The sequence below is a fragment of the Dermacentor andersoni genome, chromosome 4 (assembly GCF_023375885.2).
Source record: "Dermacentor andersoni chromosome 4, qqDerAnde1_hic_scaffold, whole genome shotgun sequence".
NCBI classification, from domain to species: Eukaryota; Metazoa; Arthropoda; class Arachnida; order Ixodida; family Ixodidae; genus Dermacentor; species Dermacentor andersoni.
In genome coordinates, this window is record NC_092817.1 from 106180827 (window position 1) to 106200549 (window position 19723).

Genomic DNA, 19723 nt, shown 5'->3' on the forward strand with positions numbered 1-19723 from the left:
GGAGTAGCTGTTATACACTTTCCTCTTGAGGGATAGTGGCAACCTGCTGTTCATGATTTGAGAATGCCTGCCAAACGCACCCCAGCCCATTCTTATTCTTCTGGTTATTTCAGTCTCATGATCCGGATCCGTGGTCACTACCTGCCCTAAGTAGATGTATTCCCTTACCACTTCCAGTGCCTCGCTGCCTATCGTAAACTGCTGTTCTCTTCCGAGACTGTTAAACATTACTTTAGTTTTCTGTAGATTAATATATATATATATATATATATATATATATATATATATATATATAATAAACGGTACGGCCCTCGCCCTCTTTTGGCTGTGACCATCTGGGGAGAAAATGGATAGAGAATTGGGTAAATTTTTACAGGGCACGTTAGGATTGCACTCGCAAAGGCGCTGGACTTGTCTCATAACTTCTGGAGATACATGCGCACGCTTTCGAAACATGGGTAACACCGATTACCTGCGTACGCGCGAAATAGAGTAGAGCTCAAGGCTCCTGTATAGAGAGTTTTAAGAATCTTTGTTTCGTTAGCGACATAGAAGTACCCGTTGTGGCCCGATGTATGTGATCAGGCCTACGCACGTTCCATATCCAGCCTCACCGGACCGTCCTTCTTCCGACTTTCTCTTCGCGAACTCTCCATCCCGCTGCTCTTTGCACGGTCCCGAAAGGCACGTAGTTCATCGTTGTGTATTCAGAGGCGGCGGCAGTCATTGGGTCAATCGAAGGGCGCACTGAGCCCCGCCGGTTGGCTCAGCAGCCGCGGCAACGCTGTGTGTACATTTAGCTGCCTGGCGCACACAGTGAGTTCGCGCGCGTCGGCGCGCTTCGAGTACGTGCACTTCCTCTCTGCTCCACCAGCTGCTGCTGCGGCTGCACTGTCATCGGACCTCCGGGGCAAGTCATGTGAGTACACTTGTGTCTGCGCAAATACGACCACGGGCTCTTCATTTATTTTTTAATCTCCGATCTCCCTCTCGACCGACGGTTCGCCTCCCTCCAGTGGGCCAGCCAACAGCAGACTCAGCAGAGGTTTCTCCACAAGGTGCACCTCGTGCTGTTTGTGCTGCGTACACAAAAGAAAGCTCGCAGGTAGAGCCGAGAGCAGCGGTCGTTTCGCTTTTCTTTTGCACCGCTGCCACCAACGTTCCACGCCCATACTCGTTCCTCGCCCGCAGTCCTCCTCTCGCTGTACGTTCATCTATCCCCCCCTCGCTGCTCTACCCTCGCTCCGGACGGTGCCGGTGGAAGTCACGTGACCCCCTCTCCGGTCTTCTGCCTCGGTGCGCTCTCGGCCCGCAACCTACTCGCCTTCTGGCTGCCCGTCTGGCAGCGCACACCGCCGTGTTCCGCTGAGCTCGGCAGGACAGGTGAGGGGGAAGTGGGCTGCTGCTGACGGGGGGGCTGGCTAGCTGGCGGCCGGTCGTCGTCTCGCTCGCCCGTGTGAGAATCCGCGGCGGCACGGTCTGTGTTGTGGTGTCCATCCCCGGCTGGGATTGCGTGCTTCGCCGCGAAGGTGTCGGATCGACAGTATAGTGCGCGTGTGGTGCATTGCCTTTCTTTTATCGCCTTTCCGGACGCTGCTGCTCGCTCCTCTGCCGGGAATACTTGTGGACCGGTGTGATTCCTGGTGAGAGACGTCTGTTACCAGCAGCAGCAGGAAGAGGCTTACCGACTCCGCTTCGTGTTGTGGTTCGTCGCAGAACCTTCTCTTTCCCTGTGTAGTTCCCGAGTTGTTAAGAAGCCTCGATCCTCAGTACCGGCTCTACCGCCGCCGGTGGCGGACGTGGCTCCCCGCTACCTGTTTTCTGTGTCGCGGCCGCGCATCATCTCCGGATGAGTGGTGGTTCGTTGCCCCGTGGACATGTGAGCTCCGCAACGGTCCGGTCAGCAGTGCCGTCGCCGACCGAGTTCTGTTCGAGTACTACCGTCACCGCCGCCGAGGTTGTGCTTGTGGAAGAAGAAGAGGCGCCGCACGGATTACCCTAGCTTGCCGTCATCGACCGGGATATCATCCCTGCGTGCCGCGCCGGGTCGGTCGCGTCGTTCGTCACGGCTCTTCCGCGCTCGCTCGCCAACAGCGAGACGCCGTCAGCATGAAGCCCGGCCGGACCAGGTGGGTTGTTGCTGCTCCGTCTGGTCCGGGAACTTTTTTTATTAGTGATTTCTGTTTTGCTACGGTGACCTCCCGGGCAAGAAAAGAAAAAAGGAGAGAAGCCGTGGTCGGTTCAGAACAGCTTGCACTGCGCATAGTTCGCGGCAGTGGTCCGGAATCACGGGCGTTCCACTTTGGTGTGCTCTTTTGTAGTTTGTTCTGGTTGCTTGGTCGTCGACCTATGGGGCTGTTGTGACTGAACGGACTACTTTATTAATCCAGAGCGTTCACCGAATTGAGAGTGTGTTGCTGGGTGCACATGTGCCGGGCACACTCGGCTTTCGTTCCACTTATTGTTTTTGTTCCGCGGGAACTCGTGGACCTTTCTAAGCTGGTTCCTGCATCACAAACGACATGACTGTACAACGCCGCTTGAAAACTTATATCCGCGCTTGGTATTATGAAATGTAAATTAATATACGCGATATGGCTCTGTTTTTCGAAGTTACCCTGCATTAAGCTCGTCGGGAATGTGCTAAGCCGAAATATTCAATTGTCGGATGACGTGATTGTCGACAGGCCGGAATCTAACTTAGTGGTAGGAAAGAGTCATTTTCAATGCAAACTCACGGTTCTATTGAGGCTATACTGCAGTCAACATAGATACGTGCATGTTGAATGTCGAGATTGGAGCCGTAAGCGGCATAAAGACAGTAATGATTTAGTCTGTGCCACAAAAGGTCTTAAAAGCAGCGTATTTGCTCCATTGATAAGCGGTTGACTTTCACCCCTAACTGAGGTCTGACATCATGTCATTGTGCCAGCTGGCAGACGCCCGTGCAAACAGGCCCCCGCAGGTAAGTCTCACGAGGGATATTCAATCTGGCTGGACTTCTCTCCCGTCAAGAAATGGAGAAGCTAAAATAAGAGAAGCTGAAACGCAGCTTATGTGTAAAACTGAAGCTTTTATAAACAACTGCAAGTTGATGGACGATGGTATTGATGACGGTGATGGTGGACGACACCTTTCATTATGGAACATCTAATAATGCATTCGCAATGCGCGCGACCCGATGAACTTTGCAGCAGTTTTGGCCTTACGAGGCTGTGTTCCTCCGCCTAGTGAATCGTTTGATGATAACAGCAAACTTCTCGTGCTACCATCAGAATATTTGGTCAGAACAGTTCTTTAAGGAAGTTTTTGAGGCTCGTATCAAGGGGGGGCGTCAGCTTGCACTAATGATACATTGAGGTTATTCTGATTTGATAGTACCAAAACGAAAGATTCATGCTGTGAGGAGTCCGGCCAAGTACCGTAATGATACCTCGGAATCGAGAGAGAAAACTTTTCGTGCAGTATTGTGCTAAAAGTATTGATGTATCGGGCTCCGACCTGCACTGCTGAACTGCAGGACCATTTGACAGAGGTTGCTTAAGTTTTACGTAACCAAAGCATAAGGAATTAGGCCTGCCTTAATGCTGCACACGATTGCTATAGATAAACCTAATAAATGCAAGAAATGTGTATTTTAACGCCTTTTCACAAAGACGGAAACTTCTGCTCAGAAAACAATATGACGAACCATAATTTTTGTGTAAGGTACTGTATACTTCATGCAGAACGATCTGTAAAAGTGGCAGGTCGCGAAAACCGAGCAAATAATTTAAGGGAGGCACCGTTACGTCACATTATAGGGAATGCACTGTTGTGCATAAATGAAACGCGAACAGGTATGTTTAAACACGAACGCGAAGAATGCACGTATCTTGTTGATGGGTGTCGCACAAGGGCCCATATATGCGCTTTATCAAAATCTTAGGGTTTGAGATATCGCGTTGCAGAGTTTCAGTCGTCCTCGACAGTAGTTTGTAAACATCCCATCCAGGACAACTTTGTCAACCCCATTGAGCGGCAGTCGATCCCGAACTTTCTATTCGTATTTCTGTCGGAATCTTGTTTGTTTACCCAAGCCTCTGTGTTTGTCTTCTTTATTTCCCCATCTCCTTGTCCAAGGCTTTGACACGTACTTAACACCGGAGGCCGTATTCACAAAGCTCTTCGTCCGTAAGTGCTCTTTGCCGTTGGCTGGCCTCCTTCGCTAAATAGTCCGTCTAGCATCAAGATTGACTGAAGTTTTCTCTTAATGCAAGCGTAAGAGCCTTTTGTGAACACGGACCCAGTTACTATGCCGCACCAGAAGTCTGTGGCTTGATACTTGCCAAGCCTGGCGTTTCCAGGACGATGGCGGACCAGTACAAACCCGAACGTTCGTAAGCAGACATGAACGAGGAAAAGGAGCAGGGAACCCAGGAGCCTGGTTATTTTGTTAGCCGCAATCATGTGAAGCCAACACATAACGAAGCGAAGGGAAGCATAGGGGAAATTATCGGTTTGTTTTAATTCTGACTGCAGAAAGGATAAACAACTTGCCGTCGGTGTGAGCCGAATCGACATCTTCCAGTTGAGGAGATGTGGATTCACCTCCCATTGGCGACAAGTCGATTTTTTCGTCCAAATTCATCGCCCTTTATCTTACAATTTCTACATTTCAATTAAAGCAATGAACAATTCCCCCTTTGCTTTCTTTGACTGGATATGGTCGTGATCAGCAGATATACGTTTCGTCTAACGTTATGCCTCAAGCTCGGTCGACTTGCGCGTCCGCGCTGCGACCGTCAGTGATTGGTGTTCATTGTGGCTTCCGCAGGAAAGCACCAATCGCATTTTTTTTTTTTTTTTTCGTGCGCCCTTCAGACATGGTGAATTAGGTGGTCAAATGTGCACTCGACGATGACGTGCGGACAACTTAAAATAAGTGATGTCATGGCAGGTGGATTGACATGGTGAACGCTCAGTCAAACGTTTTTGGTCTCGCATGCGTAGGGCCTTCAGAAGGACTGATCGTTGGGCTGGTTGGACTTGCATTCCAACTACGGCAAATTATAAAGTGACGTAGTAATGATACAGTCCTTTGTTTTGGAGTTGTGTCTGTCAAGCACTTTGCACTATAAGTTACCCTAGTTACGTTGCGTAGCTACGCCTGGCAGCAGTTCTCGAAATTTATTACAAAGCCGAGAGACGCAAATGTTGATGAGCCACGTATTGCGGTTTATATATGTTGAGACCGAAGAGAACCATTCAAATCAGGACAGTAAAATGAGGAGTTGCACTCTGAAGTGGTTAACATAAATGCGGTTGATTTGAACTTTATCGTGCAACTCGCCACACCTTTTGTAGGGAAACCAAGGACTCCTTTATTTGACGACCACCAACAAAATGTGTGCATTTTGCACACGTGTGTTCGTGTTTCACGTGCGTTTGCAGTTTGCGCTTTGCTTTTTGCACGTCAGGGCTATAAGCGCCCGAAATCGTGCATGCTTCCACGAGCGACCTGTCGTACGGTGCGTAAACACAGTTAACGATTGCGCTTATTAAGGAGTCGGGACAGAACGCGGTGAAGACACGAGAGGAACGTGGAGTCATTTGCGGTCATTATGCAAAACCAACTACCCTCTTTGCAAGTTTTCTTCGTTAGAAAGATGCGCTGTGTGGTCCTTTCATATAGCCTGCCCTACAGAAAAAAAAAAAAAAGAGAGAGAGAGTTCTACTCTGTGTTGAACGTAAGCGGGGCCACGTAATTTTCTAGCGCCGTGTACGTCGAGATGATCCTTGTTCCAGCCAGGAAAAGTATGCGGAGCTTCTTCCTTCCCAGCACGCAACGCCGAGGCATGTAGCGGATAAAGACAGAAAAAGAAAAGAAGGCAAGAAATACACAAAAGCCTAAGTGTTTACCTGGCCTTTCCTGTTACGCTCTTTGTGCTGCGCAAACGTTGGCAAGGTGTACTGGCAGCCCGTATCCAGCGGCTTTCCCACCGCCTGCTGCATATGTATCTATACCACGCCGCATTGGGAACGCAATTAACGAGCTAAGCACTGATGGAATTATCAATGCCGAGCGTTAACGCGGGCTATAGTGGTTCCCAAACTTTTTATCAGTCAGTGGCCTCATTACCAACTCACTGGACACGCGAAACCTCGAGCACGCTCCTCTGTTATTTTTTATTATTTTATGTTTTTATCGCGCGCAGTCATGCACGAAAAATCAGACGTCAAGCTGGGAAAGAAAAGTTATGATGATCGTGTGACGTATTTTGAGCCACAGTTGATTAGTTTTGTCCCCCCCCCCCTAAATTATATGACAATCACATCAAATGGCCGGCACCATAAACGATGATGTTGCGCGTTGGAAACCGCGGCGATGACGTCTCGTTCAAGTGAATTCGACGGCTCATTAGTTCGCCGTCATTTCGGTCCGCGGTCAGTCGATATGCCTCCGGTTTTAGGCGCGAAGCGCATTACTCTCGGTCTGTGGGGCTGGTGGCACCTTCCTATATACACGCCCCTGTGCCGTCGTGCAATGACATAGCTTCGTCCAGCACTTGCGGCTACAGAGCGCGCCAGAAAAGTGAGAGTCGCACATTGCGAGTGTATCCCTCTTGATCACGTGTCGCAGTTCCTCTGCTACACGTATGTAGCGCATTTCTGCGAGACTTGAATGAAAGCGTGTTAGCGAAAGTCCGCTGTCGCTTTCTGCGCGGCGCCCTCGCGGGTCGCGCGTATACGCTCGCGTGACACAGATTTCTTGGTCGATAGCAGCGTGTCTGCGTCCAATTCAGAGTGGGGCATGAGGGGGGGGGGGGGGGGGGGGACGAAGAGGTCGTCGAGACAAAAGAGGCGCCGCTCTTGACGCGTGCTCATGACGCGGCCTGGTATTTTATCCGCACGCGTCCCCTATGTAGCCTTTATACGAGCATTGGACAGGCACCCCCGCGTGCTCCTCGAAGGCGCGCCAGACCAGCGAGATTAGAGAGAGAGAGAGAGAGAGAGAGAGGAAAAGAGACCGCGACACGTCGGGATTACGGAATGTCGGCGACGAGGATATAGCGCTTCTGTTTCGAAACCGGGTGAAATGCGAATCGAATCGTGCGAGATTCGCGGGAGAGGAAGGGATGAAAAAAAGCTTCTTCGATTTAGAAGTGTTGTTTTGTAGACCTGTTCTCGAATTCTGTGAGAGTGCGACGCGGCAGAATGATTTCCAGCAATTTACTCGAGTCTATAAGTTCTAGCAGTTTCTTTCGAGGTGCTGTGAAACATAGTTGAGTAATAAAAAAAAGAAAGAATAGCGAGTTATTTTTTTCTTTTTTCTTGCAACCGTACTGAAGGACGCTGAAGGTCAGTGAACGCGAAATTTCATCGTTGTGGCTTTAATTAAAGCAGTTCAATCTGCAAACTTTGCCACTCATCTCTTTCTCTATCTGTTGCCATTACCCGGAGTGCAGCCAGGTCGTTGCCTACTCTTTCTTTCTTTCTTTCTTTCCTTTCACATTCTTTTTTAGGCGAGTGTGACTCAAAGAGACAGAACTCGTGGCATCAAGAAAAGAAAATCATTAGCGTTGAAAAATTGCCAGGAACAAACAGCTTTTGACAATGCCACTCACATTGACAGTGTCAAAATCTTGGTCTTCGCCTTAACGACCGATGCAAACCCTTGTCGTGGAGAACGGGGCTACATCCACAGCCTAGTTCCAGCCTTCGATAAAAATAAGGTTAATGATAAATTTTGTTGTACCATGCATTCCAGGGAAACAAGGGCGCGGACCGATAATTGACGTCATGGCATCCGCACGTATATTTTCATTTATTAAAGTACTTTACGCACCCCACGTGGAGCACGGAGCGAGAAGGGGATGCAGGAAACCTATAAATATCAATCGAATAAACACATCTCGCCGTATAAGTAAACACACCTCGCCGTAAATAAAAATAAATGAAGGGGTCTAATTCGCAAAGCATTTCGTTCGTATGACATACGGCCTACGAGCTAGCCTACGAACGAAGGTGTTTGATTCACCGGCTACTGGTCTTATGTCCAACGTCATGTTAGAAGGGCATCTGCTGTTACAAACAGTTCTATATATATAGCGTAAGAAGTTTTTTCCTGTAATCCGAAGACTTGGGGTTGCAGCGTTGTGTAAAGCCTCGAAAGAGAGAAATTAGGAAACAAAAAGACTACGGGGAATAGGAAATATACATTAAAGAGACAAAGAACGTCGGTCCCCCCTCCTCACCACCACCAAGAACAATCAAATATCGCACTACACGTTTAGAGCAAAATACACACACACACATATACACACGCACACACACAATACACACACGCGCACACACGCAAGCAGACACACACAAAAGAAAGAAGGAAAATAAAGAATAAAACGCGATCCCGACGAACCTGTACGCTAATGTGTTCTTGTGGCATTCTAATATATGACCTAAATGCCGCGCTGAGTCAGTGAACCGACGGCAACTAAACGGCACACTCATATTTATGACTGCATGCGCGTCTCTGAGGTAAGGCGTCGCATAATCGAGTGTAGCGAGCGCAAGAATTCGCGCGCGCTTCTGCTTCTTTTTTTTTATTCATTTATTTCCTGCTGCCTAATTTCACTTCTGGGTTCACGACATCCCCCTACAGAGAGTGCCCGCTTGTAGCGTAATGTGTGAATTGTTGTCGTGACCTTAACGCGAAGCGTAGAGAAACGTACGTGTAGTAAAAGCGCGCATGTTGCCGTTCCTACCTTCTCGTGAGCAAGCACGTTTCCCTTTCGCCCGAAAACGATACGCTAAACGAGGACAACTCGGTTATTTTGTTTATTTCCTTTTTTTTTATTCTTTTTTTTTTTTGCACGTCGCTTCTACTTTTTGCTTTCGCTGTTCTTGCGTAAGTGCACGATTCGAAAGTTGCGAGAACAAAAAAAAAATAAATAAAAATAAATGGAAACCGCAAGTGGCCCCAAAGTTATCTTATTAGTCTTCACATGAGACGCTTGCTGTTCTTTCAGAATTCCTACTGTCCTTTTCTCTAAAGCGTGAACCCAGACTTGTAGTGTGCGTGGATGTGGAGCGGTCGTCAACCGCGACATTTCTTTCCCCTTTAATTTTACTTTCCGTACTTTGTTTCTCATTTTTCTTTTCAGAATTACGAAAGTCAGGCGTCGCGTGCGTTCTTATTTTGTGGTTGCTTCGTGAGCCGGGTGAGCGTGTTTTCGTCAGCGTATCTTTCCTTTTTCTGTTTTTTTTTTTTTTTGTTAGTTTCCTTTTGTGCTGCTTGGAAGCGGAGCTGGTATCACTGCCAGGTGTCCGCGTTATGCAAGACACCTTTTGCAGCAACAGACGTCAGCGAAAGAACAAATTCAACAAAAGAGAGGGAAGAAAAAAAGGTGGCTTCGTTGCTTTCTTTTACTATAGCGATGGCAAGCTATACTTAGCGTCTGCTTCGGTTCGTGGTGCATCTTGTCTGAAGCCTCGCATGTGTCATATGTACGTTACCCGAAATGTGTAACCAAGATAATTTTGCTTTCGATTCGCACGCATAGTGCTTGCAGTGGTTCGTGACATATTTTATCTGAAGCCTCTTGTACCTCGTGCATGTATGTGTAACAAATAAAAGAAAGTTAAATACAAGTAAAAGGGTGCGAAAAAACGCCAAGGTTGACAAACGTCTCGGACGTAACAGCCTTGAGAATTTAAACCAGGAGCTCAAATTGTTGGATCAGACTGTCCACGTACGTCAGCCGCCATGTTGTATCGGTGGTTGTGGGGTTCTGCTTCCTAGCACGACGCCGCGGTTTCGATTCCCGACCGTGGCCGCAGTGTTTCAGTGCGGGCAAAAGGCGAAAAGCGCTCGTGTACTTAGACGTTAAGGACGTCCCCTAACCTAAAACTTTCTAATATGGAAACAAAAAAGACCATGGAGGTATACGACAATGGGAAGAAATAAACTAGAAGAGAAAGCTGTACGATAACACAAAGGGAAGTGTCCTTGTTATCTGAGGCTCGCAATTGTTGCCTATGGACAAAAACGTACCGGGGCAAATATTCGCAACAAGATAAGGCATGTGTCTGCTGCAATAAAAAATTACGGAACTACTCATCAGATACGGAATGCGAAAGTATTCGCCCAGTGAGACCCGTAGGTGTACCGTGCACCTTCCAGAAGAGCTTGGACTTAATGTGGATGGAAACATCAACCGGTCAGCAGTCGAGATAAGCAAGAGGCGTTTAGAGTATCGGGAGAAAAAAAGCAGGGAAGAGATTGATACGGCCGGATCCGTTACATGCATAGGTAAGTACAAGGTAAGTTTTGAGGGACAGAAAAAAGATTAAGGAGTTGTATACAACAATGGCTAGAATAAAAAGCATGTAGAAAGTACCTGATTGACTTAAGCAAGCCAGATGACTATTTGTCACCACCCAGTTTGAAAGGACATGTCAATAATTTATCATCATCATCATCATTAAGCCATTCCGAGATTCTGGACGCATACGCGACATTCCAACATGATTCCTGCCAGCATTTCCAATGCTATTCAGAATTGAATAAATTAATCGGCCCTCAGGAAAGGGAGTCCGGAAGTGCTATTTACGACAAGGCCTCACTACCAACGTGATCCTCACTTCCGTTGTTACGACTTTGTTCATTGTGCGTGCGTCACCATAGTAAGCTGGCATTCGCGCAAATACAAAAGGCGGGGGCGTTGTTGAGCGGTTTGTCCTCGGCTCAATTGAAAAAGGGAGCAGTGTTGATAAGGCGTCGGGGCGGAGTCAACGCCTTCCCCCCGGTGCGTTGACTTTTTTCTTCGCAACCGCGACTGCCTATATCGCGGACCTCCCCCTCCCCCCCCCCCCCCCCCCCTTGTGTCAATTGTGACCGCTGCGAGCGTGTCTGCGCGGGATCCCCGCTGCGATTCGGCACGCATATGCAGAGCGTATAAGTAGTCGGCGCGTGCGTCGGCCGCGGTCCGTGCACGCGGGCAACAATGCACGCCCGATAGAGCTCGACGTGTGCGCCGAACGGGGAACCGATGGTGGGGGGGACCTTGTCCTTCGTTTGGACAAGGCGTGTCCCGATGAGGTCACGAGGAAGCCGTCCAGTTCGTTATCCAGCGTAACGGGCAGTGCGAAACCTCCGTCACGCCGCCGTGGTCCCTCGCTCCCGCGGCGGCGGGGTTTGATATCTGTCGGAGCAGCTAGCGCAGCAAGAACGGCGAACGCCGTTCCTTTGGGTGTCAAGGCGTTGAGGCTGTTTCCAGCGCCGAGGCAGGCGGGCGGGCCGAACGTGCATGCGGGCACCTAGCACGCTGCAGCTTCGGCTTGAGGCCGTGGCTTGTTTGCGTACGCAAAGACAGCGCGACCTCTTGCACGACTTCTCCCGTCGACGTTGACAGGCGGCGTGGCGCCGAATGCGTGTCTGTGTATGCGTTTCAGATGAAGACGGCACCCCCGAGAACAGCGATGCTGGATCGAGGTTGGCCGAGGTGCGTTGCGCTGCGCTCGTTGGAGAAATTTGTGGAAGAGGCGTAGAGCGTGGACTGGGCGTCGGTCGTGCGTTGAGGGGGAGGTCCGAAGTCGGACGCCGAGGACTGTTACTTCAGCGCCGGCTACTCGCCGCCGTGCTAGCGAGGCGTCTCTTGACGTAGCACAGATACGTCACTCGTGTTTGCATCGCTGTATTGTCTGGGATACCAGTCACGTGGACGTATTGGAGGGGTCACCCGTCGCTTAATCAAAGCAGCGAGTGACGTGGGTGAAAAGTGAATGCTCCTTCTTGGCCGGTGGGCACGCTCCCGTTCTGTTTACGAGTGCTCGGTCCGCACCTTCGCTGTGCGTAGCCTCGGCCTTATCGTCTTTTTTGTTTTTTTCACAGCGCTGAGATGTATACGTAGGCCCATATTGACAGAAGTTATCTTGTATATGTGCTGTCTGCGTTTGGCGACCGTCGCGGTAATTGTGTCGTTACGTATCGCGCCGGTCACTATTATAGGAACGGCGCACGCCCGCGAACGCGGCATGACTCAATCCTGGGGAAAGGCTCTTGCGTAAGATACGTTTTTTTGAATACGGGGTAACTATAGCCACTGGTTAGTCTGTGACACTGCAGAGCACTTATGTGTTTTTGCGCACGGCGTTATCAGTTAGGCAGCTGCCAAAATTCATGGTGGCATAGCCCGTACAGGCCACGGCGACCGAGTTTATAGATTGAGGGACGAAATGCCAGAATTAACGCTCGCGTTACAGAACCTCAGCTGGCGGTCGTCCTTACTTCCGAGACCTCCACAGCTGGGTCCCCTGTAACCCGCTGCGCATTTTCGGGACATCAAACCCCGCAATTTAACATACAGCCCATCGAGCACTCATCTCGGAAAACTAAATAAATTTGTTAATGCCGAGAGCATCAGGCGTAGAGCTTGATGATGTAAGTATAATACGTGTCCGGTAATGCGTGTTGATAACTTTCTGCGTGCTCCTGAATGGTACCACACGAAAGGAGGCGCAATTCCACCGAGGCCGAGTTCTTGCGACTCGACATCTGCTGCGCGGCGACTCAGTGGCTGTGGCGCTGTGTTTGCGAAGAACACGAGGCCGTGGGTTCGATTCCCGGTCACGGCAGTCGCATTCCCATCGGGGCATAGAGGGCACGAATACTCGCGTACCGCGCTTTGGGTGCTCGTTAAAGAACAGCAATAAAAAAAAATTAAGTGGGCAAGACGAATCCGGAAATCTCCACTGGGTTGTCGTAGCGCCTTCGCTGCTCCTATAGGTGTTGAACCCCATCAATAAGCCGACTTGACAGTGTGTTCTTCATATGTCATTCAGTGGACCATGCATGTACTATATGGCCGCGCTCTTGGCACTCTGTAACGAAGCTTAATTCCCGTTTTCGATATTGAACAACGTGTGCACATGTTCCGATGAAGGGATGAAGTGTTTCAGTTTGTCAAAGTTTCGCCGTGCTTTTTATGATGTCGAACTTAGCTTTATTTTTCTCACTTTTATTTTCTTCTCTGTTTTCTTTTCTACCGCCGCTGGCTTAAGCTGCTTTCTCCCCGCGTTACGGCCGATCGGCGAGCCTCGTATATTCGGAGAGCGGGCAGTGCAAGCCTCACACACACGCATATATATATATATATATATATATATATATATATATATATATATATATATATATATATATATATATATATATATATATATATATATATATATATATATATATATATATTTTTTTTTTTTTTTTTTCGGATACCCTATACCGTAGGCGCTGCAACCGCCTGCTCTTTCTCGTTTGTTGCATGCAGTGTATTTATGTATGCGGTGTATTGTTTGCAGTGAAATGGCGCCGGTGCGCGCTAATTAGTGCACTACTTCTACAAACATTAAAATACCCTGAATTATATCTTTAAATTGTATCGAATATCAACATCAATGTTTTTTGGGTGTCTTCATTTCTTCTTTCTTCTTCTTCTCTCTCTATTCTTTTGTCTTCTTTTCATGCCCTCTGGTCCAGTGTTGAGACAGGCAGTTACTGACATACAGTGCACGCTACATTGAGTTCTCGAAATATTTTGTTGCATGCATTAAAAGCCAGACAGTGATACGGTTTCAAGCGTAAGCAACAACTATACTGAGCTGAGTAAATGAGTGCTTGCCGAGCACACACTCACTTGTACTCGAGACATTTGCTCGACTACTCAGTCGACATGGAATATACGTCGCGTTGCCGCTATACAATGCTGCCATATGGTTCTCACTATCAAAAAGGCGAGGCTTCGCCCGAAAGGTGAAGCATCGATTGCAATAGCAAACCGCTATACGAAGTAAGGATGGTAGTTTTATCGGCCGTATAAACTTGCGAGCATAGACTGTTAAACAAAATTACACCCTTTGGGTCGTATCTTGCCACACAGCAATAATCGTTGTCTGTCTTGTCCACATTTCCTTTCTTTAACGCTGCGAGCCCGGTACTTCACGTCACGAACGGCACGCGCGTTATCAGTATCACAGAGCATTCTGGACAGGAAAATAGCGAGCGCAGCGTTTTCAAGAAAGGAAACGCAAGCAAGACAGATGACGTCTACTGTTGTCTGGCAAATATACACCCCAAAGGGTGTACATTTGTTTAAGAGTGCAGGCATACTAACCTAATTAACAAGCATGATGTGACGCGCGCACAAGGAACATGTGCACATCTCATTCGATGACCGCGGAAACTCGCTGTCAAAACGCTGGCGTGAGGAAACGCGGCAGCAGCACCGAGCGAAGTGACCTTCGATTCAACGAAAAGTGAGCGCCGAGAACACAGCAGGCACAATGCTACGAGCCGCCGACGCACCTAGACTCTGCCCCCAACGCAGATCGCTCTCAATTACGACCCCGCGGAGCCTCCACATGCGCAGTTGCAGCCGGAGTAGAACACCCCCCCCCCCCCTCCCCGTCCCTCACCTCCTTCCGGCGCCTCGCGACATTGGGTGCCTCGCGCGCGACGGAAGACGGCGCGCCTCCTCCTGCTTTCGTATCTTTCGCGCAGGCGAGATTGAGCCGCGATCGTCGGCTACTCTCGCAAACTTTCACTCGCACATACAGTGTAGGGCGCGCGGCAACGGTGTTATCGCCCTTGGACTTTATACGGAACCTTATGGCGACGGCGACGGCAGAAATACACATTTAGAACCCGAACATGTGCGAGAGTCGATTTTTGTGGGCTTATGCATTGAACGAAATATGGTGCGTGGTAAGAAATAAGAAAAAGAAAAACACGGGAATTGACGATTTCGGGGAGGGGCTAGTCATGAGCAATTCCACTGTCATTGACAAGCACGAGCCTTGTCTGCCGCAGAAAAGGCAAATCGCTTATAGCTCGTTTTATATAATGTGTATGGAAAGAAAACTGCCCGCTTATAACGGCTATTACACATGGTCTTTGCTAACTGAGGGCCCCAGTAAAAGAGCACGTGATGCTGAAACACGAAGAGAGGCTATTTAGTGAAAGCTGAAGAGGTTTGCGCAGTGGCACGGGGATCTGGCATCCTGCTATAGGTGAATCGATGACAAATGAAATTATATACGCTCAGGACATAAGGCCGACCGATGGAAGGATGTCCAGCACTAACGGAAGAATTTCACCGGAGACGGGGCCATGGCACACCAAGTGAGAGCTGTCTTATGTCCTACTTTACACACTCGCAGCCACAGCTTTCTCAAGCGCAGCTATAGTTACTGGCGCCGTCAATAGCTATGCACAGGGACCCGTTGAGTGCCTGCGGTATGTTTGTGTTTGCACAGGCGAGCAGCGAACCCTTCGGTCAGGAAGGAAGGAAGGAAGGAAAGAAGAGAGAGCAAAAAACGAAAAGTGCCCGCGGGAGGTCATGCAAGATCAGCGGCGGCCTCGCTGGCTTCGTCGTGGCTGCCCGCGGCGGCGGCGGGCCTCGTATCTTTGCACGGCCACGAGAGATCGGCGATCTGGAGCCGCTCTCTCACTCGCGCGCGCGGCCGAAACCTGTTCCTCGTTGGCACAGCACAAATCGCGCGGGAGACCTGGAATCCGAGCGGATGATCGCGTTCGCTTCTTGCTGCGTTTCGCCATTGCCGAAGCACGCACAGAGAGAAAGAGAGAGAGAGATAGAGAGAGGAGAACATGTGCGTGCGCGCGAGCTCAGATACCGATGACACAGACACATACAAACAGATAGTCGCACAGCAGAGACGCACAAGCACTCACACAAACTCACACAAGCACACACACACACGCAGACACGCACATACATGCACGCAGGCACATACAGGTATACAGGCACATTGGGTGCCGCGATAGCATCCGATGCAGGCCGCGGAAGCGGCGCAGCGTGCCTAAACAGTTGACGTGCGTAGCCTGGTCGCCCTTCGCCCGAACGCGTTGGACGGCGCTAATGCGAAAGATTGAGCCGCGCTGCCGCGCGAACGGTTTAATGCGGGGCGAAGGATGTTTCAAGTGCCTCCTCTCGGCCGACCCGTTAACTCTGTACTGAACGCTTTTGATGGAGCACGCGTGAGCGACGCCGATTTGATTGCGTGTTTGTTTTCGATATTCTTCCGGGGTTGTGCTCCCTTCTTTATGTGCGTATATGTGCGTGCGTGCGTGCGTGCGTGCGTGCGTGCGTATATTTGTGTGAACCTCTCCTTCGACGCGGTGTGGCCAGTACATAGAAAACGAAGCTGGAAGCAATTTTGTTTTCTGCTTCACGACCGCGCTAAGGGTTCAGTGGCCCCCCTGCGCGCAATGTTTCTGTATGTCGATGTTTCCGTGTCGTGTAACTTATGTTTACTTTATGCCACGGTGCATTCGTTTTCTCTTCCTGCTTTGAGAGAGAGCGTGAACGGGAAGCCGCATGATCTGTCGATGTACAGCTGTGCCACCATTCGTTTGCGGCGTGAAGATTGTGTCTCTGTCAGCGTCCGTCTACGTGATGTCCTTTTCTCTCGTACGGGTCTTGCAGCGTAAGTCTCGAAAAGCAAGCCTATGGATAAGGCAGGCACATTTAAGGAAAATGTTGTTGTGCGGTGGGTTTGTTTCTTTTTGAATATGTTCAGGTTAACTTTCTCGCTGATCACGTTAAACGCCATGGGAAAGGGCATGTGCAACATGAGCCGGGCTCCAGTGGCTTGCGTAATGACTGCGTGCCGCGCGCACCCTCTCCCTTCACCGAGGGGCGCGGTTCTTGTTCTTGTGTACCGGCTTCTATATACGCAAGTCATGACCTAATCCACAGGTAAACCGAGCACGCGCACTGCAGCTGCACGTATACAGTATATACTCGCGCGAGCGTGGAAGGCACATCAATGCTTTAGTTTCAAATCGCAACGCCTTTACGCAAGTGATACCCTTCCACAAGGAGAGGAGTGGCACGATCTGAGCAACGTCTATCACGAAACCGAAACTTTACAACCGCGAAGCGAAAACTACGCAATCCATTCCTCTACAACAGATTGAAGGAGCACGATCTCTCTGGAGCGTGCACAAAGACGGCGAACGCAGTGGCGGCAAGGGCGCGATCGTCCCGAGGTTCCATGGGACACGGCGCGGTCACTGAAGGTAAGAAGAAGAATAGTGCGTGAGCGGCCCGCTCCTCGGCCTTCGTGCAGCCAGCCAACCCCGCGACTCCCAGGCACGCAGTCAGCAGAAGCAGCGTCGCGCGATGGGTCAAGTTGTATCGTCCTGCGCCCGCGCGCCTCCCCACCTTCCACATCGCTTTCTTGCGTGCCCACAATGACCGGTGGCCGCGCGCTGGGGTTGTGTGGCGAGCGAGGACGGAGAAAACGCGGGCAGCTCCGACGCGAGCACGCGTGCCCCCGAAGAACCTAATGGCCGACTTCTTGCGGCCGAAGGCGCCCGCTGTCGTGCGTCCATTGTGCTGGGACGTCGTCGCCGACGACGTTCGTCGCGGGGACAGTGGGCTCTCGCTGGATGAAGGACGGCTGGGGGAGGGAGGGAGGGAGTTCGGTGCCGACGCAGCCACACGCACACACGCTCGGTCATCGGCGCACCGCGTCGTGCGTTCTGCTGCGCTGACCGCCGCCCTGTTTTGGAGGGTGTCGCAAGCGGAACAGAACGCGGACCTCCATCCAGTGCTCCTCCTCTTGGGCGCGGAGCGCTCGCCCAAGTCGTCAAGAGGCGGGGGATGGCGCGGACGCATGTGACAACTGCGCTGTCGGTGCGTTGTTTGCCGCCGTCGGCTGCAGGGAGTGCGCTGCGTGGCATGCGTTGAGAAAAGCGTTTCGTCGATCGTGTGTTCGACGTCGATAAGATCGTCGCAACACGAACACGTGCCGTGCGCGCGTTTTTGTCATCGATCGTTCGCCGACGCTCTGGTGGCCGATGACATCCCTTTGATGCCTGAGGAAAGGCTGCGCGCTTGCAAAGGGGGTTGGCAGTTGGTTCTTCCTCGTAGAGGTAGCGAGTGACATAACGTAAGTTTGGACGGTTGTTATGCCATTCGGCGTCCACAACTGCCGCGCGTGCCCGTGTACCGTTGTATTTAGGTGCTGACGTCATTCAAATTGACATGAAACTTCCACCGCGTTGTGCGTTAAACGCAAATACTTTTTGAGCATAACTCTTACTGTTTTTTGCTGTTTGGCGCTCGATATTCGGTAGGATCGTGCGTAGCCGGGCGCAAAGCTGAGTTAGATGGTAGGCATTCATCACCTGGAAAGGCAAGCGTGCAAAACGCGTACAAAATCGCGAGAATGAACTGCGTTTGTGTTGTCCTTCTCGTTTTCCTTGAGTCTGTGTGCTGTACGTCGGCCGTGTCATGACTAAGGAACTTGCCTACCTGTGGATGCCGCTGCAAGGACCCAATTAAAATGACTGGCGAAATTTTATTTCGGACATTGTTATTTTTACTCATAATTATCTTTACCCTGCACCCCCTCTTCCACCCCGCGCTTTTCTTTCTCTGTTGTTTCTTTCTTCTCTTGTTGTCCACAAGTGTTTTTTTTTTCTTCTTCTCTCTTTTTCTTTTTTTCGGAAGGAATCACTGCTCAAGATAAACTGTCGCCGAGAGTTTCTCACCATGCGTGTGCTCCTATCGGCCACCGTGTGCTACACGCAGTGGCTACGCACTGTGCGCTATACGTAAGTAATTGGGTGCACAAGGTCGCGCTTAGGAATAGTCGATGGCGCGACCTTGTTTCTGGGTCTCCGATTTTATGCGAGTAACGATTAATCATTCATCATTTTAGCCTTTAATCGAATAATCGCTTTCTATGCAGGGATTTTTCATCGATTAATTGATTAATCGAATTTTTTGCCGGGCACCTTAACAAGGTTGGAAAAAGATTATCTAATTTTGTAGGACAGTATTTTAAGCTTTGTGAGGTGGAAGCAAGTAAGAAATACACGTGTATAAAGTTTGATAAAGAATAATGTTTAATTTGTTAATGACTAAATAGAGTTGCACTATAGTGGCATTTGAAAAGATAAACAACATTTATAAAATGGCACTTGGAGCACACTTAAACAAGATACATGTCACTAGTGAATCCCTATACAGTACAGTTTAACAGGGAATTGGAAAAATGGCATTAAGTGAGAGGCGAAGTCCGAATAAAGTATGCAAGAAATTGCAATATGGACCGAGGAAAAGAAAATTACTGGTTTATCGCTCTATACCACAGCCGCTTCAGTCGCTCTATACCACAGCCGCTTTAGTCGCTCTATACCACAGCCGCTTTAGTCGCTCTATACCACAGCCGCACAGTCGCCGCTCGTGCAGCGCCATTCTAGTGCGATTTCAAAATTTTCGCGCAACTCCTGTCAAACTATCGAAGAAGGATTAATCGAACATGTCTAATCGATTAAGTCGATTAAATGAAAAGTGCACATCGATGAAGATTAATCGTTCTGAGGGATATTCTTAATTGACTGATCGTTGATCGATCTTACCAACCCTAGATTCGCGCAGGCGAGACCTAACGCTCCCTCACTTGCGTTCTCCTCACCCGCTGCCGAGAGTGTCCGACGCGCTCGCTACATACCGACGTTTCTGCGCCTGAACTAAACGAAGTGACGCATGTGGTTGGGTCTCATAATTTCAGACACTCGTTTAGCCGCTGTACAGTCGAGACTGCAGGGGCCAAATTCAAAAGTTTTCCCGTTTGCAAGTGCCATTTGCCCCCACCGGCCAGTGGGGGCGGGGCGGGGGGCTTATCCTATACGTCCGACATCACGATTCGCGGCGGG

At 49.8% G+C, this 19723-nt stretch overlaps 1 protein-coding gene across 4 annotated transcripts in view; it reads left to right on the top strand.

The window, feature by feature from the left end:
- Positions 1-1322: 1322 nt before the first annotated feature.
- LOC126536561 (uncharacterized) overlaps positions 1323-19723 on the top strand; it is a 161188-nt gene continuing 142787 nt past the window's right edge. For 3 of the 4 annotated variants that reach the window (XM_055074097.2, XM_050183578.3, XM_050183579.3), the window contains exon 1: positions 1323-2129. In XM_055074097.2, coding sequence (XP_054930072.2) covers positions 2110-2129 — 20 coding nt within the window. In that variant the 5' untranslated portion in view covers positions 1323-2109. The remainder of the gene's footprint in view (positions 2130-19723) is intronic. The other variant, XM_050183580.3, reaches the window with a different exon arrangement.